The 24966-nt window shown below is 41.9% G+C and overlaps 1 protein-coding gene across 2 annotated transcripts in view; it reads right to left on the bottom strand.

Annotated features, from left to right (window-relative positions):
- LAMA1 (laminin subunit alpha 1) overlaps positions 1–24966 on the bottom strand; it is a 180859-nt gene that overhangs the window by 32336 nt on the left and 123557 nt on the right. For both annotated transcript variants that reach the window (XM_054461177.2, XM_054461178.2), the window contains exons 33-46: positions 23556–23698; positions 21166–21255; positions 19431–19542; positions 18352–18511; positions 11576–11786; positions 10972–11088; positions 10682–10845; positions 8529–8664; positions 7928–8021; positions 5962–6078; positions 3608–3790; positions 3139–3293; positions 1376–1519; positions 341–474 (exon numbers count right to left, since the gene is read on the bottom strand). In XM_054461177.2, the coding sequence (XP_054317152.2) occupies positions 341–474; positions 1376–1519; positions 3139–3293; positions 3608–3790; positions 5962–6078; positions 7928–8021; positions 8529–8664; positions 10682–10845; positions 10972–11088; positions 11576–11786; positions 18352–18511; positions 19431–19542; positions 21166–21255; positions 23556–23698 (1960 nt within the window). The remainder of the gene's footprint in view (positions 1–340; positions 475–1375; positions 1520–3138; positions 3294–3607; positions 3791–5961; positions 6079–7927; positions 8022–8528; positions 8665–10681; positions 10846–10971; positions 11089–11575; positions 11787–18351; positions 18512–19430; positions 19543–21165; positions 21256–23555; positions 23699–24966) is intronic.

Below are 24966 nucleotides of genomic sequence, written 5' to 3'. Positions count from 1 at the left end.
TCAGCCTCTTGAGTAGCTGGGATTACAGGCGCCCACCACCACGCCCAGCTAATTTTTGTATTTTTAGTAGAGATGGGGTTTCACCATGTTGGCCAGGCTGGTCTCGAACTCCTGACCTCAGGTGATCTGCCTGCCTCGGCCTCCCAAAGTGCTGGGATTACAGGTGTGAGCCACTGGCCACAAATGCTTATTTCTACAGCTAACCTAAACCAAGTATTGTTTGGTTATAATCTGACTTTCCAGAAGTTTCAAAGCCTATTATATGATGTTACAAGCATGTAACTACTTATGAGACACACTTTAAAAAAGAGAGCTGCTCTGAGAGAACATTCTCTACTACCTGGCTACATGGATACTGTGCCATCTGTTGTCATCAATGGGAAAGTCTGGAAACTCCAAGCGTGTGGACCCAGAGCCCAGGTCCCACAGGAAGGCCACTTTCCCTCGCCGCATCTCCACTGCAAGGAAATCAGACTGGGGGGCGGGGCATGAACGGGGATCAGTTTACACACTGGACTGTTTGCCGACCACCACAACACTTTACAGAGTCGATTCTTATGGTGTTTTCTCTTTTCTTAAAAATAAATAAATAAAAAGCAAAACCCCCAAATCTATTTTCTTTTGTTTGAAATGGTCCCCTCCCTGGAGCTGGGGCATGACTCACAGCCCCGGGGACATTAGCACCTCCCTGTGTGCCTGGCATGGCCCTCCTCAATGTCTCCCATAGAGTGCCCAGGAAAATTCGCTGCGGGTCACAGGCAGTCCACAGGGAGCACCAGGGAAGGCACTGAGCTTGCTCACTTGCCCAGTCTCCGAGGTAAGAAATGGATGTGAAATATGCAGTAAGACAAGAGCCATGAGGTCCCACCCCTGTCACAGACTTGCATGCGCTTTGCATCTGATCTCCTGAAGACATTTCAGATACTATATGTGCTTGTTAACATTTTCTGCCCTACGCACCCCAGGCTTCTGACCTGTTCTCACTGGCACAGCCAAGGTATCAAAGACCTTTCATAGGCACTTGCCATCTGGAGACCACTGGAATCCTTGGCAAGAAAAACCCAACAGAACCTTGACAATTCTGATACTCAGTCACTCCAGGCGTCAATGGGGAAATCACAAAATAGTTCCATCCCCAAGGCTTGCAATTAAGATGGCATCCTTCAGAAATGTCACTTTCCTTCTCACAGTCATTCCATTTGGTAGTTTGTTCATTTTTAATCTAATGCTACCATTTTAACAAAGGTTAGTCCCTATGGGAGATTTAGAGATTTCACTAAGGCCTATTTTTTTTTTTGCCAAATAAGTGAAAATTCAGAAAAATCTAGAAGTGCATAAAAGATTCAGTGTTGCTTTCCGAAGGTCCATAACTTACAGTGGTGCTGCTACCGAGGTAGAAGAGAAGATTATCGGGTTCCTGTGTCTTAACATTTAGTGTTAAGGTGTTGTAGTTGGTAGAGGAAGTCTGAGGCTGGTAGGCCCGGATGCAATCTCTGTCTGCAGACACAGCGACTTTAATCTGTAGAAGGAAAATGAAAGTGTCCCCATCATTTAGTGACACACACTGGCAGCTCACCAGCAGCTCAACAATGCTATTCTGTAATGAATTTTCACTGAGGCAGGTTATCTCTTGATAATACACAATGGTTCATGTTTCATGAAGTGACATATCAGATGGTAATAAAAATGATTTCATTAAGTGTTTAAATATGAGAAAATCAGTGTTAGTTTTTAATAAGTTATTTTATATAGGAAACTGTCTTGCTCACATAAGACTTAATTCCTTAAAGACAAGGATCTTATCACCTTGGAATCTTTCCACCTGACACAAAGAGGATATTTGATAATCATCTGGTGAATAAATGGAGAGGTAATATATTTATTCACTCAGCAGATATTTATAGAGCAATGATTGCACTTACTACATATTTCTTTGACTAGTAATTCTTTGCATATGTATCTTACATTAGTCTTAAAGAGTCTAAGTTTGGTATGAACCATAGCATCAAGAAGCATTCCTTGGGCTTACATTTATTTATTTATTTATTTATTTAGGGTCTTGTTCTGTTGCCCAGGCTGGAGTGCAGTGGCGTGATCATAGCTCACTGCAGCCTTGAACTCCTAGGCTCGAGCAATCCTCCTGCCTCAGCCTCCTGTGTAGCTGGGACTACAGGTTCACACCACCAAGCCTGGTTATTATTATTTTTTTTTTTAGTAGAGACAGGATCTCATTATGTTTCCTAGGCTCATCTCAAACTCCCGGCCTCAAGCAATCCCCTCTGTCAACCTCCCAAATTGTGGGAGTTATGGGTGTGAGCTACCATGCCCAGCCTATATTTATTTAGCAATTGTAACTGAAACAGATGCAAGCCAGAGCTCACGGAAACCAACATTCCTTTTCCAATAGCAACGATAGGTGAGGGGAAAAGACAGAGCCCTGTGCTCCTTTCTCTTCCTTAGAAAGCCTCAGGTGGACAAATGCAAACCCAGAGGCTGCATTCATCCTCTCGAAGTCCCCAATCACATGACGACTGCACATTCTCTCAAAAGGAAACTTTGTCCCTTAGGGCACAGCCAGTGCCATGTGCCATGGGTAAAACATCTTCTCACGTGTGAACTGCTCAAGGAGTCCAGTGCCTCAGGCATTTAGTGACCTGGATTTGTGCAGCCTTCGTTGCATACAAACTGTTTTCTCAGACACCTCAAGGAGGAGGCCCATACTACACAAACATTTTAAAGAATACTTGTATTATTAAAACTAAGTTGGTAAAATGAAGAAATAACACCATATGCAACCCATAGAGTGATGTTAACACATAGATTTGACATGTTCCACACTGTCCAGGCTAATACTTTTAAATTTAGTCTATAACGATAAATCTCCATAAAGACATGGAAATCTCTTTGCTAACAACATTTTGAAGCATGTTGAACAAAAGCAGAACTCAAAGAAAATGAAGCTAGTTATTGGCTTTAAATATACCAAGACAGGGCTATGAGGAAGCCCAGATTATTGGGATCTGGGTCTTTGGAAGTCCTAAGGGGCGCAGTGTGACTGAGGGCCATGTCTGCATGAATTCCCTGGGACCCCACATGACTCAGAGCCCAGTCATGAAAGCGACGGGGCCCCAAACTCACAGAAGCTGCTTGTTTGCGGGCCTGGCTGATCAACAGTTTAATTTCTGATAGGTTTCTGCTCAGATTCTCCTCTAACATCTTCAAAGGCTTCAACCGATCAAACAAAAGGTTGGCTTGAGTTTCCACATCTTTGACTTTTCTTCCAGCCAACAGAGCTAACAAATACAAGAAGGCAAGGGGTGGCAAGAAAGTTGGGGAGAGGGAAAAACAAGACAATTAATTGTCCATTAACAATGCACTCGGTAAAACAACACCCTAATAATCAAATCCATGACATTTTGGTACAAAGATGAAAACTGCACCAGTAGCACGCATTGCCCAAGGCCCTTCTCTTAATAAAGGCTAATCCAGATGTTAGCATACTTCTACTTTTCAGGAATGTTGTGAACAACGCACCACTGTGTGCTTAGCTAGCTCCACATCTGCATGATGCAGACGGTCACGACTGGAAGGAAGGGCACTGACATACTGGCCATGGTGGAGTCCTGCAGAAGCTGGTGCGTCTCTTGTAATGTGGTGTTGACCCTAGACAGGCTGGCAGATGTGTTCAGCAGCTCCTGGCTCAGCCCCGCCACGTCCCTCAGCGTGCTCACCGCGCTCTGGCTTGCAGACGTGGCCAGCTCTTTGGTTTTGGCTCCCTTGTCTCTTATACCTAAAATAAATGTATATACAAGCATGCACTTTTGGTGGTTACACACACAGAAAAGAATAAAATGACAACAAATGTAATTTCACACAGAAATATATTATTGTCATATTACTGATGCTGAACACAAACTGAGGCTTGCCTGTTTGCTTTTTTTTCTTTTGGGCAGTGGTCCATGACCTAAGAGCTTCTTGTTTCTAATGGCAATATTAAAGCTGCATATCATATGCTCTACTATCCCCTTTTAGGGACAAATGAAATAATTTTTATTAATACTTCTCTGGAATATGATTTCAATACACAATGAGATCATAAAAGTAATGGCCAATCGCTGTGTGATCTGTGTCTTACATGTTAATAAGCTGAACTTCTTTATTTGGGTCCTTTTCCATCACCCCCTTCTCAGCTTCATGAAACATATTCTCCACCTCCTTTCATGTCTGGATAATAAGGATTTGGATCCTAGGTCTGCAGCTAAGGTGGGAATGTCTTAAGTTAAAGGAAGAGGTATTTGCCCATAGCATCAACTGGCTGCTAGAAGTAACAGCAGAATAAAGCCCAAACAGCCACTCAAGGTAAATTGGAATTCAGTTATTCTAGAAAATCTGGGTGAGGATTTTTAAAAGACACTATCATTCATTTTCGAAGCATTTAATCACAAGTGGGGCAAAACATTTATAGCAGAAAAAGCTAGAAAAAGGGTATACAAGTGGCCTTTTTACTTTTCCTGCAACTTTTCTGTAAGCTCGAAATTATTTTCAAATAAAACCGTTATTAAGCATTTAGTCAAAATACACCATGGCATCCTTATAGAAAAAAAAAAAGGAAAAAAAATCTTCCAGATCAGAAAATGCTCCATTGTTTCAAGGTAAGAAGTAAGCCCAAGGCAGCATGCCCAGTTTCCCCAGGTAACTTCCATGCTTACAAACAGAAACCCTGCCGACAGGACTTTGGGGCTTCCTGTTTTTAATGGCTTTAAAGCACTTTTAAAGTGCTCCTTTGAGCACTTTATAAGACTTTTTCAAAAGATGCTTATTAAGAAAAAAAGGAGGACAGGCACAGTGGCTCACACTTGTAACCCCAGAACTTTGGGAGACCAAGGCAAGAGGGTCGCCTGAGGGCAAGAGTTCAAGGACAATCTGGGCAACATAGCAAGACATGGTCTCTATAAAACAATTGAAATTTTAAAAGTAAAAAACAACAAAAGAACAAAAGAGAAGTCTGAGGTGCAGCACAATTCATTTCTATTACACTTAAATTATCCTTTTTAAAATTTTAGGCCGGGTGCGGTGGCTCACGCCTGTAATCTCAACACTTTGGGAGGCCAAGGCGGGCGGATCACGAGGTCAGGAGATCGTGACCATCCTGGCTAACACGGTGAAACCCCGTCTCTACTAAAAATACAAAAAATTAGCCAGGCACGGTGGTGGGTGCCTGTAGTCCCAGCTACTCGGGAGGCTGAGGCAGGAGAATGGTGTGAACCCGGGGGCGGAGCTTGCAGTGAGCCGAGATTGCGCCACTGCACTCCAACCTGGGCGACAGAGCGAGACTCTGTCTCAAAAAATGTGTGCTGCTAGCCGGGTTCAGGCTTCACCCACTGGAAAGAACCACCATCTGCTCTAATCATGTAGACTTATTGCAGCCTGGTTTCTCTGTTACAATAAAATTACTGTAGATCTCCCAAAAAATTTCATGAATACTACATTTCTAAACCATCAGTATTAAAGTGATCAGTGAGCCTAATGTTTTACTGCCTTACTAAGGAAGATGGCCAAGCAAGCAGTCTTCAGTTTGCCACACTGATAATGAATCTGGTATCTTCCCCTTAAGCAGGTAAAGCACATTCCAGCTTCTTTACTTGCTGACCTCTTTCAATGGTCCTTCTTCCTCTAAGCAATGTGTCAAGCCCATTTCAAAAGTAAGCAATTCAGATGATACTATGCAGTCTCTGCTTTTAAGACTATAAGTAGCTTGATGCAAGTATTGTGATGTTATTTTAAAAACCAATGATTTTCATTTCTAAATCATATTTCTTTGCAAGTAAAAATTTTGCCAATCTTAGTCTCATTTTTGAGCTAAAGCCTTGATCAGTCTTGAGGCAGGACTTCCTTATGCTCCTGAGTGATGCTTTTACAATGAGAAGACGTTATTTACAGAATAAAGTCCTTTCCACTTACCTTCAGGAATTGCTCTAAGTATCAAGAGTGATTCATTGGTCTGCCAGGTAATTTCAACAGCATTCTCTTGAAATCTGTTTGTCTTATTTCTCAATTCACTCACTTCCAATGCAATACCTATTTAAAGGGAGAAAAATGTTTCCTTTCAGGTTAGCCTACTAAAAAGTTGCCTAGGCAACAGCTTTATCATTCTTGACCATCTACAGAATTCATAGCTTTCTAAAGAGATTCCCAATATTGACAGTTTTTCCAGCAAGACTGAGCACCATCCATTATAGAAATTAAGAGTGTGGACTGGGCACGGTGACTCACGCCTGTAATCCCAGCACTTTGGGAGGCCGAGGCAAGCAGATCACAAGGTCAGGAGATTGAGACCAGCCTGGCTAACACGGTGAAACCCCGACTCTACTAAAAATAAAAATAAAAAAAAAATTAGCTGGACGTGGTGGTGGGCGCCTGTAGTCCCAGCTACTTGGGAGGCTGAGATGGGAGAATGGCATGAACCCGGGAGGTGGAACTTGCAGTGAGCTGAGATTGAGCCACTGCACTCCAGCATGGGTGACAGAGCAAGACTCCATCTCAAAAAAAAAAAAAAAAGAAAGAAATTAAGAATGTGTTTCTAGCTTGCTCAATCATTTTCTCTACTTTGCTCGTTGACTTTTTCACTAATATTTCTACTTAAATTTCATGTCCAATTTTACTAGAGCTCAAGGATGAAGAGCTGTGTTTAAGTCACTCAGTCTTAATCAGACACACTAACTTTCTATTCCCATCTGAATCTTGTCCACCTTTCTCCTCTGGGTTGTAAAACCCCTAAGGTGGGCTCCTACCTGGGAGTCTTCCTCACAGTCTCCCACCTGCATCTCTGGCCAATCCTCCACCCCCTTCTATTCCCTTCTGGCCACCCAACTGGAACTCAACTCAACCTCCTTCTCAAGTTTGATCACAGCTTTTACTTTTAAAATTTCTGTTCATAACATACAATCACATTTGGATTTTGAGCACATGGTTAAAACGTGAAATTTTAATTGCCAGCAAGCTCCCAATTTCACTACCTATGAAGTACCTCTAGTTGTACAGACTGAAATTACAGCCCATCAACACATTATGCATTTTCGATTCTGTGAGATGACAATATAAATTTTAAACTGTGTCACTCAATGAGAAAAAAAAATTATGTACATATCCAAGCCTTTAGTTCAGACAGCTGTGGAAGGATCCAGTGTTAGACTCGGAAGTAGGTCACCTGTAAAGGGTTTGAGCTGTGTGCCTGGCCCACTATTTACTCCTCCAGAAATCTTGGTATTTTTGATCTATTAGAATATATTAAGGTGGAAAGCACACTATTTGTTATAAAAAATTGTAGGCCTACATAGTTTCTCTTACGTAACAGATTCCTGCTGCCACTTTGGTTCATGTTTATTGGATGGATTGCTCTTACAGTTTCTTGAAACTTTAGGACAAACTAAACTGCGTAGGTATTTTTTGAAAAATGGCTAAATCAATTAGGATTTAATTTAATAATTATTAAATGAGAACCTACCATGAGTCTAACATGATATTAGTCCCATGAGAAAGGTAAAAGAAATATCAAGCATAATACATCTCCTCAAGGAAAAACTAGAGGAGCACACGCAATCAAAGATAACCCAACAGACACTAGGAAGAACAGTGAAGGCTCCAAGCTAAGGCAATGAGTGGAGGATTAAGGACAGGTTAAAGATAGCGATGAATGCACAATAAAGGAACAGATATCACTAGAATAAAAATGCCAAATTATATGAAGTTTATATGATAGGAAGTTTATACGATAGGAAAATTTGTATGATAGGAAATTGGAATATAAATGGGACACAGAAATGCTAAGCTTCAAGTTGCTGCATGCAAGGAGAACATTCTTAGAGGCTGCTCAGCGAGACGCTCACGCTCACTCTGCCTGTCTACACCGTCCGAGCCACATACTGACCTGGAAGCCTCCTGCTGAGGTTGTTGCCTTCTTTTAGAAATTTGGAGCTGTGCTGCACGGCCGCTTTCCCATTATAAACAAGGGATTCTGAGAGCTGGAAAACAGAACCACTTAAGCATGGTGAGAGCAGGGCAGGGTGGAGTCCTGCTGGGGATAGAGGAAGTGACTCCATCAGAGTAGCCCCCAGACACATTCCCGGCAAGAAAGTCAGCCAGGTACCAGGTAGGGACAATTTAAAATGGCTGAGGCAAGAGAAGACAAAGACATTTTTAAGTAGATAAGGAAGGAAACCAGCCATTCAATAAAGATTTTCACCATGGTTATAGAAAAATGTCTCCAGTAGATATCAAGTAGCATTATCATTTTTAGCGCAAGGAAATGTGAGATTGTTCTCATCGCCACACTGGTTTCTAGTCTGTATAAAGAAGTATTTATGACCTTAAAAAATTAAAACACAGATCATATGATGACAGAAGCCAGAAACAGATTCCACCAAAAAGAATGTTAATGGGCAGAAACTGGGGCCACTGAATCTCTGCTCAAACCCGGTACAGAAAAATCTCCCACAGAGCCCAGAAAAAGAAGCCACGACGTTTCCTACCAGGCTCGTCTCAGTCACAGTCCTGTGAGCATCTCTGGCCAGTTCCTCCGATTCTTCGATCAGGCTCTGGATGTTGTAATGGACATAGGCTGCACTGGTGGCATTCAGGGACACATTTCTGATGTTTTCAAGGCCACTATCAAAGCAGCATATTTAGATACGTTATGATAAACTAAATCAAACTTGCCGATTCACTCACAAAAATCATAAACGCCTACTAGTTTTGAAAGCCTCCTATCTTCTTTCCCCTTAGAAGAGTATCATCCATAAAAAAATAACAACCTGTGGGTTCCCATGTAACTTCAAAAGTAATCTTTGAGAAGCCGTAGCCACTTTGCCATAATAACACTCAGAACTGCTATTTAATTAATACCCAAGAAGAGACTATTGCTGTTTCCCTTAGACGACCATTCATCACTTTCCACCAGCTGCCCTCAGCATTCCTCAATCTCTGTTCCAATCCCCTGTGCATGTCTAGGGCGCCACTGCATGTTTGCATTGGTTATAAACTCCCTGCAACATACTTGGTAACCTCCAAGAAGTGTTTCTAAGCATACCTGAGGCCACTGAATCTTATCCCTCAAATGGCATACGACAATTTTACAAAATTCACTAGAGATTTTGGAGGAAGATCAGCTAATATTTCAATCAGCTGAACATCATTCTAACAAGCGCACACATTGCTTAGGAACTTGGTAACTGGTAATGGCACAATGTCATCCAGTGCTCTCTGTCTTGAAAATAAAGTCTGGCAATGGGCACATCTTTGCCTGCTGAGTAACTCATTTCATTTTCTTTCCAAGGTTATTGAGTCGGGCAATTCCCAGACCGAATATTAGCAGTTATTGTTTGTTACTATTGGACTGGCGAAATTCTGTGATTTATAAATAAAAGATAATTATTTAACTTTGTGTTATCACCACAAATTGCTTCTACTACTCATATGAAGTAGTAAAGATTTTGTTTTAGCTAGGTATGGAGTCAGAATATTTTTTTCTCTTTGGGTGAAATGATGAAAACTGATGAGAAGAGAGAAGCTGGTATCTAATGCCATTTTCCACTACTGATCCCTAAGACATATTAGGAAGCAGTACTCAATTTAGCACATAATTTATGCAATATTCTATCTTATATGATTTTTAATTGCTTTTGTTGTGTGAACTAATCTTTTATGTCAGCATTTTTCCAATAAGGAGACATGCATCTTTCCCCTTCCACAGAACATGCACACACAAGAACATACATCTTCCCAGTGTGGTCACACTTGTCACCCATGATGCATAGCAAATTTTAAAGAAGAAATTTACCAATTAACTCACAGTATTATGTAAATCACTGATAACACCTAAAACTTTGGTTCCCACATTTGCTGCACATTAGAATCACCTGAGCGTTTTAAAAAAAAAAAAAATCACAAAACCCTACATCCCAGACCCATTAACTCACAATCTTTGGGGCGAAGGCAGCTAAGGGACAAAGGCATCGGTGGCTTAAGAAGCTCCTCCAGGTGATTCCAATGTGCAGACAAGTTTGAAACGGCTGGCTAAAATTATGCTTCTCGTTTAAAGGCATTTTTAGCAAGTTGAGTACATATTTTTTAAATATCCAAAAAATACAAGTTAAAGTAATTGTATTACAATGGCAGACTTTCAGGCAGTAGAAAATAATTGGAGGTGGTATCTCTCAGGGATTGGAAAAGAGACTCCCAACACTTCTATAGGTAGAGAGTGGGCAGCCACATCCTCCAACCAAATAATAAACTCCAAAAAGGCAAGATCTGTAAAGAAATTAATAACCTCATTCTGTCCCACCTGCAACCTAACAAAGCCCTGAGCACTCAGTAGGTGCTTAATAAAGCCTTGATGGCTTGATACTGTAGCATAATATGTGTTTTATTATATTAATATTATACTGTAGCATATTATGTGTTTTAAGTCTTGTCCTGTTATTTGCATTTTCCCACCATATATGTAGACCAATGGTAAACTATGTTAGCAGACACGAGGGAATCCAACTTGCCAGGTAAATAAAACAGGAGTGCTCATTTTTACACAAAGGAAGAGTGACCCATCACTGTGATAGCAACATCCATCTTTGTTTTCTCTGATCAATAGACTGCAAGCTCTTGAATTCCCACAAAGGCATGCTCCTACCTGTACAGAACATCTGCTAGTCTCTGGAACTCAGCGGCATGGTCCTCAGCTCTGTAGACCAGGTCGAGTGCATTCCTTTGGGACATGTGCATGACCAGGTCATCTATGTGGTGCCTGATTTTGGCAGACCATAAAAGTAGCTTATCCTGGTGATCCTCTAAGTGCTACATGGAGAAATTAATATTGTAAATATATGCACATCTATTTAATAACAGATATGTGTGCATATAGATGAGATGTGTGAAGATTCTTTAAAAACTGTATTGTGGCCATGCTGAGTTGTAATTTACCTCTAGAGCATCTTGTACAGCATCTGTTTGTGCAGCAGCAGCATCTATCAATCCTCTTCCTTGGGCAATGAGTTCTGAGGTCAGATTTTGTTCTTCTTGAACATGTAGCTTTTTATCCTGCAGCAGAAATGGCACTTTAAGGATACTTCATAAAAGCAACTCTGCTTCTGACCTTTGGTGCCTAATGCTACGTGCAGAAGTTAGTGCACGGGACTCACTTTTATTTTATTTTATTTTTATTTTTTGAGATGGAGTCTCATTCTATTGCCAGGCTGGAGTGCAGTGGCATGATCTCAGCTCACTACAACCTCCACCTCCCAAGTTGAAGCGATTCTGCTGCCTCAGCCTCCCGAGTCACTGGGACTACAGGCGCGCACCACCACGCCCAGCTAATTTTTGTATTTTTAGTAGAGACCGGGGTTTCACCATGTTGGCCAAGATGGTCTCGATCTCTTGACCTCGTGATCTGCCTGCCTCAGCCTCCCAAAGTGCTAGGATTACAAGCGTGAGCCACCCAGCCAGGCCAGGGCTCACTTTTAATTGCTTATGTTGGAGTATTTTGTTACCCGTTCTAATTGAGAAGGAGAGAGCGAGTGAGACTCACACTGAATTCTCTCAGATTAGCATTGACCATGAGCAGCAGGTGGTTGCTTTCCTGCATCTTTGCCTCAGCTTCCCTCACGAGCGCCTCAGCCGCCTTTAGCTCATTATTGTGCTTTGAAAGGAGGTGGCTTGCTGCTTCTTTCAATACCTCCAATTCTTCCAGCGGCTTCTGGTAATTTTCCTGAATTTGTGACAATAAATCTTCAGCAGCCCTGATAAATATGAATGGTTCACATAGTAAGTAAATGAACAACAAAGCTCCTATCTCTGAAATAATAGTGAAAAAAATTTTTACATATTTATGCCTAGTCTCTTTTTGAAATTGTAAGTGATACGTCATAACTTCTTAAGAATGGAAATAATTTTTCTAAGATAGCTACAGGTATGGCAGGTTTATATTTTATCCTTAACAAATTGTCTTTTTTTTTTTTTTTTTAGTGTTGCATCTCACAGATACATTTATTCATGCCAGGAAGTAAACGGTACTTTTACAAGTGCACAGTGATGTTCCATGTTCCTATATAGTTTGCTGAAATGTACAGGCACAGTGACCTTTCATCTCATGTGTATTTCAAGTTAAGCTGGTTAGGATGACTACAAGCAGGCACAAGGCTTGAAGCTTTCAAAGCTTTACTTCTTTTTTTTTGAGAGAAGTCTTGCTCTTATCCCCTAGGTTTGCGTGCAATGGCTTGATCTCAGCTCACTGCAACCTCCGCCTCCCAGGTTCAAACGATTCTCCTGCCTCTGCCTCCCAAGTAGCTGGGATTAAGGCGCCTGCCACCACGCCCAGCTAATTTTTTTTTAGTAGAGACGGGGTTTGGGTTTCACCATGTTGGCCAGGCTAGTCCCGAACTCCTGACCTCAGGTGACCCGCCTGCCTCGGCCTCTCAAAGTGCTAGGATTACAGGCATAAGCCACCGCACCCGGCCCAAAGCTTTACTTCTTTTATCAGCTCTGATGATTTTATAAATGATGAAGCTCATTAAACCACACCTCCCCAAATTTCCTGGTAAACTTGGGTCCAGTGGGCTTTGTGGGAATCCGAACACTTAAACTTTCTAATACATTTTAGTAATGGAATTAAAAAAGATCACCTCCATGAATCTGGATTCAGGAAATTGAGACAACATTCTGTGTTGATGGGAACCGCAATCTTTCATTATATATAATATAGCAAGAAATTGAAAGAAGGCTATTCAGTGATTTGTTAAGAATTTACCAATTTATATATATGATAAAAGGATTTTCTGCAGCTAGTTAAGAAGAAACAGATTTCATAAAAGCTTTCAAATTCAAATTGACAAAAAGATATGATTTGTACCATGGATAAATGCAAGCTTTAGAATATCAAAAGATTTTTTTCCTATGTCTTTATAAATATGCCATCAAATTGCTGATTTAAATCAATTTTGAATTTATAGCTGCATAGAATAATAAAATTTCATGCTACAAATCCTTGCAGTGGTGGAGTATATCCTATTAACTCTTCATTTTAATTTTTCCAGACAACTTTGAAAAATTCTATGGAAAATGCCCTGTAAAACACCCTCAGCTTTCACAGGTGTCAGGTCACTGGGTTAAGGCACGACCAAAAACATTTTTCAAGGTTATAAATTTGAACTCTGACATTATTAGAATAACATCAGGACTTATAATTTTTAATGATAATAAAGACGTTGCATTATGAGCAGGCAACAAGAACTAAAACACATACATAAGAAAACACGAATAAACCCAATATATTTCTAATGTCTGATCATGAATCTATTATTCCTTATTATTAAATAAGATATCTCTCTAAGAAAATTTAAAATAAATTAGCCAGGCATGGTGGTGCGTGCCTGTAGTCCCAGCTACTCAGGAGGCTGAGGTGGGAAAATCACTTGAGCCTGGGAGGTGGAGGTTGCAGTGAGCTGAGATTGTGCCACTGCACTCCAGCCTGGTGACAGAGCAAGACCGTGTCTCAAAAAGAGAAAAAAGAAAGCTCAAAATAGAGGCCAAATTTTCATCTACAAGATGACTCTTCTATCTAAACTACAATCACGTGAAATGACATAGTCCTCAATGACTTGAACAAGATTAACCGACAAAAAAACCCCACTCAGCACTTCATTAGCTTCTTCTAGCAAAATTAACAGAGGAAACTGGTGTTTCTCAAACTATGTTCCTCTACAACACCAATGTCCCATGAACTGCCAGGCAGATTCCTTGAACAAATATTCCAGGGTGAAAGAAATGTAGCCGGATCCTCCACGGGGCTGCTGATGTGCGTCAACGTACTAAAAGCTTCGAGAAGACCTGCAGTACAGAACTTGTCTCTCCTTAGTAGACACTATGTCTTGGAATGTGCTTCTTTAATGACGTATCTTTGGTCGGGCGCAGTGGCTCACACCTGTAATCCCAGCACTTTGGGAGGCCGAGGTGGGCAGATCACCTGAGGTCAGGAGTCCAAGACCAGCCTGGCCAACATGGTGAAACCCTGTCTCTACAAAAATACAAAATTACAAAAATTAGCTGGGCATGATGTTGGGTGCCTGTAATCCCAGCTACTCAGCTACCGAGGAGGGAGAATCGCTTGAACCCGGGAGGCGGAAGCTGCAGTGAGCTAAGATCGCGCCACTGCACCCCAACCTGGGAGACAGAGGAGACTCCGTCTCAATTAAAAAAAAAAAAATCTTTTAATAGGTCTGAGATACCAGCACGGAAATCACTTGAAAAACAGCCACAAACAATAATCCGAAGTGTGCAGTAAAGAGTCAACGTGGCAGGCTGGCGTCCGCTCTCCTTTGAAAGGCCTGCTGGCGAGGTGGGCTGCGTTCCCACTGATCCCTAACTGCTAAGAGTAGCTCACTACCTGGGCTGTTTGTGCAAGCAACATGGTTTATGCTGAACACCTGCTTTCCTTCTGGGAGTCGACTTTTGCTATGTGCTAGGCAGAGGGTGCCTACCAGTACAGCTCCAACAAAATCCCTGGATACTGCATCTCTGACAGGCTTCCCTGGGCAGAAACATCACACACATGTTGCTGCATTTTTCTTGCTGGGGGAAGAGTGCTCTCTGGGATCCCACATGGGGAGAGGACTTCACGGATTTCTCCAGACTCTGCTGTGTTCTTTTGTTCCATTTGGCTGGACCTCCTTAATAAATCTTAGCCGTAAGTACAGTTATATGCTGAATCCTGGAGGTCCTGGTGAAACTCTGAATGTGGTGTTAGTTCTGGAGACCCCCAACCCAGCATGAAAAGCAATCAGTCTGTGTGCTAAACTTCTCATCTATACAATTGCCATGCTTCAGCATGAACCACCAATTTTTTAAGAATTATAATTAAAAAGCAGATAATTCCTAAAATAATCCATGTATTTTGAAATGGCGTATATATAGGGATTATCTATGGAAAATCAGAAAGTGGAGGCCAGAGAACACATTTTAAACTCTTGATTTTTAAAATAAAAGGTCTCTTTAGTAATATTTTAACTTACAAATTAGAGAGATCAGCAATCTTATTAATAACTTTATTCCAAGTGAAATCAGAAGGGCAGTGACAGAGAAAGCGGTCCTAGAGGCCCTCGCCAGTAGGGGAGGGTCAGGAGGCACTGAGGGGAACAGGTGGGGGTGGGGGCTGGCCCTGCCTCCCCCACTCCTTTCAGGTCTCTCCAACCAGGTCTTCCCAGGAACCACCCACTCTGGAGGCAGTGCCCCAGGGCTGGGCTCCACTCCCTAACCTTCCTCAGCCCCCCACACATCTGAGTTGCTGGGGAGCTTGTTAAGGATGGAGAGTCCCAGGCCCGCCTTGCAGATCCTAGGAAGGTTAATATTTGTTCAAGGAATCTGCCTAGGAGTTCATGCGACACTAGTGTTATAGAGGCACATAGCTTGAGAAACACCAGTTTCCTCTGTCAATTTTGCTAGAAGAAGCTAATGAAGAGTGCTGGGTTTTTTGTTTCATTGTTTTTGGTGGTTAATCTTGTTCAAGTCATTGAGGACTATATCATTTCATGTGATTGTGGTTTAGATAGTAACATCATCCTATAGATGAAAATTTGACCTCTATTTTAAACTTTCTTACTGTATTTAAAGTGCATATTCAGAAAATAAACTTTCCCTAAATTGACCAGGAGCTCCTAGCGGGCAAAAGGCTCTATTGTTCCCCTGTATGTCCCCAACTCCTGGCACAATGCTTGCAACCAGGGTTCAGGTCACTTTGCTGAATGAATGAATGAATGAACTGACCTCAGAAGGGCAACGGTAGGAGGGGACAGCCCCACAAAATGATTCTCTAGGATCTGCAGGGTGGGCCTGGGAATCTCCATCCTTCACATGCTCCCCACCAACTCAGATGTGTGGGGAGCTGAGGAAGGTTAGGGAGCAGAGCCCAGCCCAGGGGCGTCGCCTCCAGGGTGGGCAGGTCCTGGGAAGCCCTGGTTGGAGCTGCCCGAGAAGAGCACAGCCGAAGCCTCAGTGTGCAGTCAGGGCTGCAGGACTAACGTTCGCACCTCGGCTTCTGTCACCACTGCCCATTGCCTCTCAAATTCGATGCAAACTTCAGCTGAGCTTCTTTGGCTCCAGTGTTCCCTCGCTCAATGGCTCTCCACCTATGATAGCTTGAGATCTCGTTTCCCCGCCCCTGAAAGGCCCTCGATGTCTCTGACTGTCCAAATTCCACCTGCCCATCTTTTACGGACTGGGTCTCAAATGGTACTTCCTTTTGTTCTGGGTGGGAAAATAATAGGGTTTAGACTCAGATTCAGGTTTGTGGTCAGGTTTCATATTGTCCCAGAGGCTTAACATAGGGCAAGTTACTTATAGTCCCTGGGCCTCAGTTTCCCCAACTGGATTCTCCCCTACCTGGAAAGACTGAGATGATCACAGAACACATTGTGAGAAGAGAAGCCGGCACTCTCCCTGGCACAGAGGAGGGGCTCCACAGACAGCTGCTCACGCCCATCTCCCAGGATCACGTCTTCCTCTCATTTCCCCTCAAGGCCTTTAGATCCTAGTTCTCTCAGAGCCCTTTCCAGGCCCTATTATTCTAGTAATTAGATTACTAGTCCTCTCTCCAAATTCCATCCAACTGTAAGCACCTCCTTTTGTTTTTCACCTAACAAATCAGCAATGTCAAAAATTATGCTCTATGATGAAAAAAGACACATACCCAACCCTCCAGTGTGTTGCTGGTGGCAGTGAACATTGTTTTTAAAAAATATAAAAAAAAAAATATTTGGAAGCGCATGTTAGGAATCCTCAAAACGCAAATTCTTTGACTAAATAATTCCACTTCTTCTCTTTTTTTTTTTTTTTTTTTTGAGACGGAGTCTTGCTCTGTCGCCCAGGCTGGAGTGCAGTGGCATGATCTCAGCCCACTGCAACCTCAACCTCCGCCACCCAGGTTGAAGCAATTCTCCTGCCTCAGCCTCCCGAGTAGCTGAGATTACAGGCGTCCACCACCATGCCCAGCTAATTTTTGTATTTTTAGTAGAGACGGGTTTCACCTTGTCGGCCAGGCTGGTTTTGAAGTCCTGACCTCAGATGATCTGCCCACCTCAGCCTCCCAAAGTGCTGGGATTACATGTGTGAGCCACCATGCCCAGCCAATAATTCTACTTCTTTTTTTTTTTTTTTTTTTTTGAGACGGAGTCTCGCTCTGTCACCCAGCCTGGAGTGCAGTGGCGCAATCTCGGCTCACTGCAAGCTCCTCCTCCTGGGTTCACGCCATTCTCCTGCCTCAGCCTCCCAAGCAGCTGGGACTACAGGCACCCGCCACCACGCCCGGCTAATTTTTTTTTGTATTTTTAGTAGCGACGGGGTTTCACCATGTTAGCCAGGATGGTCTCAATCTCCTGACCTCGTGATCCGCCCACCTCGGCCTCCCAAAGTGCTGGGATTACAGGCGTGAGCCACCACACCCGGCCAACTCTACTTCTTAATATCTACCCTGATAATAATCTGAAATACAGAAAAAGAAGAGCTATATACAGTATAAATACATATTTGATATTTCAATATAGAAAAAGATATAAAACATTTGCATAAGAAGTCCCTCACAACATAATTTAAAATAGCAAAATATTAAAGTTTAAATATCTCACAGGACTATATCATTTCATCTGATTATAGTTTAGATAGTAACGTCCAGAATAGAGTTTTAATAAAGTATCATGTAACTATTTATAACAGCACTTCGGACATTCATTACAACCTGCAGAGAGACAGCCTGTGCTAGTATATCAAGTAATACCTGTGTGGAAATGCTAAGATAAAAGCTGGAAAGGAAACTCCAAACTCCTTGTGACAGTATGTAAGAATGCTTTGTGACCTCTGTGTCACTTCACATCATGGGTTTCAATGTAACTGTACTTTTCTATATAACTGAGCTCAATTATTCTGGCATAACATTGACCTGTCTTAGAGTTCATGGTATGGGTGGCCACCAACGATTTTTTTCTATGAGAGTTTACTGCCTTATCCTTGATTTACAGTACCATGAGGCTCTGCTGTTTGTGCTAGGTGGAAACATCCCGGAATCACAGAGAAGGACAGAAGCTACTGCATGATAGCACAAAGATAGATTACACTGACTGCACAGATTACACCTTTCTATATTTGGAGGGGTCAGTACCCATCTCTTCATTTACTTGACCACAGGGCCCCTATTCCTCTCTTAGGATATTTCATTCCCAGTGAGCAATTTTCTTCCACGATGCCTCCTTCTCCTTTGGAGATAGCGTGCAAGTTTCTCTCTCTACTTGGTTGCATTGTAAACAGTAATTAGGAACTTACTTGAGTTCAAGGGTGGCATTTTGGTGCAACTGTGTGAAGTCTCTTATCTGCATGATTTCTAGCAAAGATGTACCATTCTGTTGCATGTTCTGAAGAGTAGAATTGGGTAGTAGGAAATCTTCGTCCAAAGTCTGATTTAAAGTTGTCTTTTCCATAATTTCTATGGAGAAAATTCATCAATTATTTAATAAGCCTCTCAAAAGTGGCTAGTACCAAGTGAAAAACTTAGAAACTTCTCTGCTGAGGACTGCTCTGTTTACCTAAGCTGAGGTGGACCTCCATGCCAGGCCAGGCCACCTGGCATATCCCAGTGTACTCTGCACATCCCCTAACTAAACATTCATGAACTTGGGATTACTGGTCTATTTCAAAGTCTTCTCATGCACCAATAAACTCCCTAAAGGCAGGGACATGGTGTCAACCTCAGCATTTCCTTGTACCTGGCGGAGACATGTGCACATGAAAAATAAATGTTCTCAATAAATATTTACTACATAAATAAACCACCAATGCTTGATCCTACTTTTTTATTAAGCATAATTTGTTCTAATAATTTCCTTACTTTTTGGGCTATGAAGTCTGATTTTTATTGCATTCTGTACTTTTTAAGCCCTTACACTATAATATGAAAAGAAGAGTGATCACATGTTTCTGGTAGCCAGAAAACTGAAAATAGCATGCTAAAAGCCACAGCACACCCAAATGAGAAGTGATTAAATTATTCTAATATGATGGATATGCTTGGTACCAAACTGCAGTCCCAAATCCTGTCAGCTCCTATTCTGGGCAAATGGATGGGAAGCTACCATACTAACTTTACCATAATGGGGCTTGAGAATTAGGATCTAAGTTTTAGGCATAATGCAGAAAATAAAAAGAGAAATATGCATTTTTTAAAGCTAAAACTCTCAGTGAAAGACTAAAGTTTGCACATCTCAGGATCCCCAAACTATTCCAGCCCCTCTGGCTCCAGAAAGCCCTATGCAAGAGATACACATCTATTCATATGTTTAATAAAGCAGTGGTGACTTCTTACTAGATAAGCACAGATACTTCAAACTAGACACTGCCCACACTACCTGTGATGCTCATCTGCAGCCTCTCGATGGCTATGGCCAGATCTTGACTCTCCTTGAAGATTCTCTCAGTTGCCCTATTCACCTTTTGGGTACTCGCTAACATTCTAGTGAGCTGGTGGAAAAATAAAGTCTCAGGTTAGTTTGACTTTAAGTAATTAGTTTGACTTTAAATAATACGCAAGCTTTAGTATTCTGTTGTTGCTGCTTATAAGCAACAACATATATTCCAGAATATAGAGTAAAGATGAGCACTATCATGCAAGCCGAGCTTAATATTTTGGGGTTAGAAATGGACTAAGTAGTTAATGAAATAATTTACAACTCACTCAGCGTAAGAAAAGATGGGTATGTTTTTAAAAGCAGGCTAATTGTGTATTAAACTGCAGATTCTCCTATTGGCTGTACTGTGAGGGTCCTCGATTCACTTTAAAACCCAAATATACAGAATATAGAAAGTAAACCTTACTGATTTGTATGGCCTATGAGATGTTAGTCTCTAGGAGTTAAGAACACGGAGTCAGGCAAGCTGATTTTAGACCTGATTCTGCCAGGCTGTGGATAGGCCCAGACATCTCCAAGCATTGTCTGTAACACTTGGAAACAGCAACGCTTACCTCCTGGGGCTGCTACAATAACTACACAAGACGAGAACCAGCAAGTCAGCAGCCCAGAGGCTGACACTTAGCTGTCCTCAGCTGTTATTTCTACTGGGATTTTTACTATTTGTAAAAGGAAAGGTTGTTTGTAATTTCCAAGAATGTAGAGTAACTCAGACTGGGTCTAAAAGTGTTTTCTAGTCAAGACCAAAGAGAATCTTCTTTAACGGATACAGAGAATTTATTTTAATCAGCTTATTTCCAACCAAATGTTTGCTTGATGAGGTACTTAAACCCAAACTTAAACCCTTCAACTCTTTCCAAAACATTGTTAATTCTAAATTAACAGGAGCCAAACTATAGTTCCTAGGGTGATGTTTGTGTATGTGTGCATGTGTTGATGGAGATTAGACATCCATATGTATAGATACACGATCACAGTACAGACACACACACACACGTACACACACACACACACACGCACATACAAAATTCATAAATGAAGAAACAGTAAATTTGACAATAATCCTTCCTGAACACCATCTGCAGAAGGGGAGATTCTTTTTTAGGTCACTAAATGCCATTCCTCTGGCACAGGCTAAACAAAATAAATAATTCCCTGATGACATAAAAACAAGCTCACTTGCCACTCGGGGCCCTAAAATCAGAACCACCCCAGCCTGAAGGTTGCACAGACACCACATCATGAGGTCTGTGCCCTCCCTGCTCCACCCAGCAAGCTGCAGAGAGCATTACTGATGTTCAGTCCGTGCTTTTGGGCTCACCGTGTACTTCGTTACTGAATGAATTTAGGAGAAGGAAGAAACCTCAGCAATCTTTTCATCCCCGCCCCACCCTTTGTTTCAGAGAAGAAAATGAAAGTCAGAGCCAAGAGACTGCCCAACTCTGCCCTCATCACAGATGACAACAGACATTAAGTCGGGAGCCTTTTCCCACTAAACCACAGAACCTGGCAGGGTCAAAACCAATTTGATGATTAAGTACCTGGAGCACAGCTCGTGGGAGGAAGAGGCTGGCATGATCTAATCAGAACCTTCCAGACAGCCCCAAGGCAACTGTTCAGGAGGGCTGATGGGAGGGACCAGGAGGAAGGTTGGTTCATTATGGAAAGAATTTACCTTCTTTTGCAGGTTGTCCATTTCTTCTGCAACACCTTCAAGCTTAATTTTTCCCAGGACCTTTTGCATATTTTCTTTTAATAATGATTCCTAGGAAGAATGGAGGAAACAAATTACAATGCTTCGAAGTAAAATGTTCTGATCCTTAACTAAGAAGCACTTGTATTTCTTTTTTGTTCACAGAAAGAAATTCTTCTTTCCTTGGAACTGTCATTTTAAAAAAAAAAGGAAATTGATCACATTTACTTAGGTTTCGGTTATAGCGACATGATTCTATACTGCCATCCTTTGCATTATATTTCTGATATAGATATAAATTTAAAATCTGTTGTGTTCAGCAGAATCTGATACTGCTGCAATTCTCAGATAAAAGTCTGGCTTTATCTCAACAGCAGAGTCACACAAATTTAACTATAATTGCAACACCCGAGAAAAAAACGCCTTTTAGGCTAAACTACAAAAGAATTCAGTAAAGAAAGACTTTATAAATACTAATAATAAAGAAAAATAAAGCGCTTAATTTATGCCAACAGCCTTCTAATTTCTTGTATAATTTTATTTAAACCTTAAAACTTGATGAATACTTTACATAAACACAAAAAGTTATTTAAAGAAAATGGACAAGTGGTTTATTTAGAGCAAATCATTCAAAATGAGTTAAAATTTAAATCAAATATTTGTCTTATTTGATATATATAAAACAGTTATATCCCTGGGACCCAGACTGGCACATAATATACTGATTGTGTATGTAGTGATTGGAAAAAAAATTTAAATATTCTTTTTTTATAGAGGTAAAAGCTCTCATTTTTCAAAAACACTTTGTGACGTTTAAGGAAAGTATAACATAACATCTCTTAGAAGTCCCTAATCTTTCTTAACTACCATTATAGAGAAAAGACCACTGCAAATCAAGATGGATTCAAGAACCAGCCCCATCCCAATGCACACATAAACACACACACACACCTAAGGAAGTGTTAAGTTTGAGGAAAGCTCTTATCTAAGAAAAGGCATTTAGGAATGGCCATCCCTTTTATTGCTACCTGGCACACTGCATAGATGATGTCAAATTCTAACGCATATATAAAGCAAAATTTAAGAATCACGTTGTTTTCCAATTAGAATTAAAAGTGGGTCAGGTGCAGTAGCTCATGCCTGTAATCCCAGAAATTTGAGAGGTCAACGTGGGAGGATCTCTTGAGCTTAGGAGTTCAAGACCAGCCTGGACAACATAGTGAGGGCTCATCTCTATTAAAAATAAAAATAAAAAAACTAGCCGGGCATGGTGGTGTGTGCCTGTAGTCTCAGCTACCTGGGAGGCTAAGGCAGGAGGATCCCTTGAGCTATGGAGGTTAAGGCTGCAGTGGGCCATGATTGCGCCACTGCATGCCAACCTGGGTGACTGAGGGAGACCCTGTCCCAAAAAAATAATAAAATAAATAAATAAAATAATAAAAATAAATAAGTGCTATAGTAGGATGCTGTCTACTAAGTTAATTTCTTAACTCCTCATCCTTTTTTGACCCATGCCCTATTGATGAAAACATAAAACTATGATTTACTGCAAGACATTTAATGTAGTCTTCCAGGGAGGAGAGATTTTGTGTCCTGCAACTCTAGTGAAGTGAAGAATAATATACTTAAAGAAAATGGTTCATTTTCAGCATGAGCCAAATTTAAAGAGGATGCTGTTCAGATTTATTTTCTGCTTTTCTTTTCTTTCTTTTTTTTGAGACGGAGTCTCACTCTGTCGCCAGGCTGGAGTGCAGTAGTGCGATCTCGGCTCACTACAACCTCCACCTCCTGGGTTCAAACAATTCTCCTGCCTCAGCCTCCCAAGTAGCTGGGACTACGGGCCCGCGCCACCGTGCCCAGCTAATTTTTGTATTTTTAGTGGAGACCGGGGTTTCACCATGTTGGCCAGGATGGTCTCGATCTCTTGACCTCGTGATCTGCCCGCCTTGGCCTCCCAAAGTGCTGGGATGCTGGGATTACAGGTGTGAGCCACCACGCCTGGCCTATTTTCTGCTTTTCTAATAGGGCAGCTGTTTTCAAATACCCAAAGTTGTCTTACAAAAGAGCAAGTGGACTTGGTCTTATCCCAAAAGGCAGAATGGGGGCCACAGAGGGCAATATTGATGAGGAGTCCTTCAGGAAGCACTGAAACAATGAGAGCTGCCCCACCGTGAAACAAACTAGCATGTGAGATAAGTAAGTGCCTGTCACTGGTCACAGTCAAGGGAAGACTGGACACCTGCCTGCAGGGGCCGATGGAAGTCGGGCTCTCACACTGCGGGGAGGACACATGGAATGACTCCCACCATTCCCACTGACAATATCCCTCAATGATACAAGTGTCTGTTCATCTCTGTGTTTTCAGTACCTACCTGGAGATATTTAGTTGTATTTTCCAGGTTTGACAAAATTCCATATGGGACAGGGATAATGCCAGTGAGGTTCAGAGAAAGAATGGCATCACCAATCTCATCCAAGTCATTCAGCAGCACACCTACACACTCATCATCACAGGCTACAAGACAAATTTTTAAAAAGGAGAGTTAAAGTTAATGCGATGTGGCCTGCCCATTTTTTCATGGAGTTGCATAAGTTGTTTTGTGAAAATGACATATGCGGTCAGAGTACACTCCAAGACCCCGTGCACCACATCTGATCTCATTCTCACTCCAGCTGTGCCATGGGTGGCATGGCAGGAAGTGCTAGGCCCCTATTCAATGATGACGCCAAGACTCAGATCAGATAAGTAACTTCCCTGAGGTCACACAGAAAGAAACAGCTGAGGCCGAGAGTGGCGCCCAGCTCTGGCACACATTTCATTCTTTTGCCCCCATCTTTATGCTGCCTGGCTCATCTTTAACTAGGACCCACTGCACTGAATCCCAGCATTCCCTTCCACAGCCTGCTCTGTCACCTCCTCAGACGGTTTGCAAATGCATCTTTCGTAAGTACAAGTGAAGGACACTGGAGAGACGGCGGGGGTGTTTCTGCTTATAATCCACACAAAAGTCAAAGCAAAAAAGACCTCCAATGCCATGATCCTAACAGGCCTCCTTATCTTCCCCACTAACCCCTGAGAAGACATCCCAAGATGACTATCTCATGCACTTGCTGGTAGAATAAATCAGAACTGGAAAAAAAGTTTACAAAAGTCCATGACAGGCCGGGCATGGTGGTTCACGCCTGTAATCCCAGAATTTTGGGAGGCCAAGGCAGGTGGATTGCCTGAGGTCAGGAGTTCAAGACCAGCCTGGCCAACATGGTGAAACCCTGTCTCTCCTAAAAATATAAAAATTAGCCAGGCAAGGCGGTGGACACCTGTGATTCCAGCTACTTGGGAGGCTGAAGCAGAGGAATCACTTGAGTCCGGGAGGCGGAGGTTAAAGTGAGCCGAGATTGTGCTACTGCACTCCAGCCTGGGGGACAGAGCAAGACTCCGTTTTTTTGTTGTTGTTGTTGTTTTTAAAATCCATGATAGTCACGAGTGGAAGCTATCATGAAATTGGGGTAACACAAATGACAACCCCACAAAGCTGTTTCCTCTCCCGCACTAAATCACTCCTGGCTCCACTAAAGGAAATATTAATGCCACTAAACGAGAAAGTTGAAATCACTGTGCTGCTCTGAGTGCCAGAGGAATAAACTGCTATCTTAGAACCTCCTGCCTCAGCTAGAAAACACATGATGAAAGGTTCAGTTCCGCAGATGCAACAGTGATCTATGCTTAGAAAATAAGAAAATGAAAATAAAATAGGATGTTCGTATCCTGCAGACACTTTAGTG

Source organism: Pongo pygmaeus, chromosome 17 (assembly GCF_028885625.2).
Source record: "Pongo pygmaeus isolate AG05252 chromosome 17, NHGRI_mPonPyg2-v2.0_pri, whole genome shotgun sequence".
Classification (NCBI taxonomy): Eukaryota; Metazoa; Chordata; class Mammalia; order Primates; family Hominidae; genus Pongo; species Pongo pygmaeus.
The sequence above is the reverse complement of the archived record's forward strand: the minus strand, read 5'-3'. Positions and strand labels throughout refer to the sequence as shown.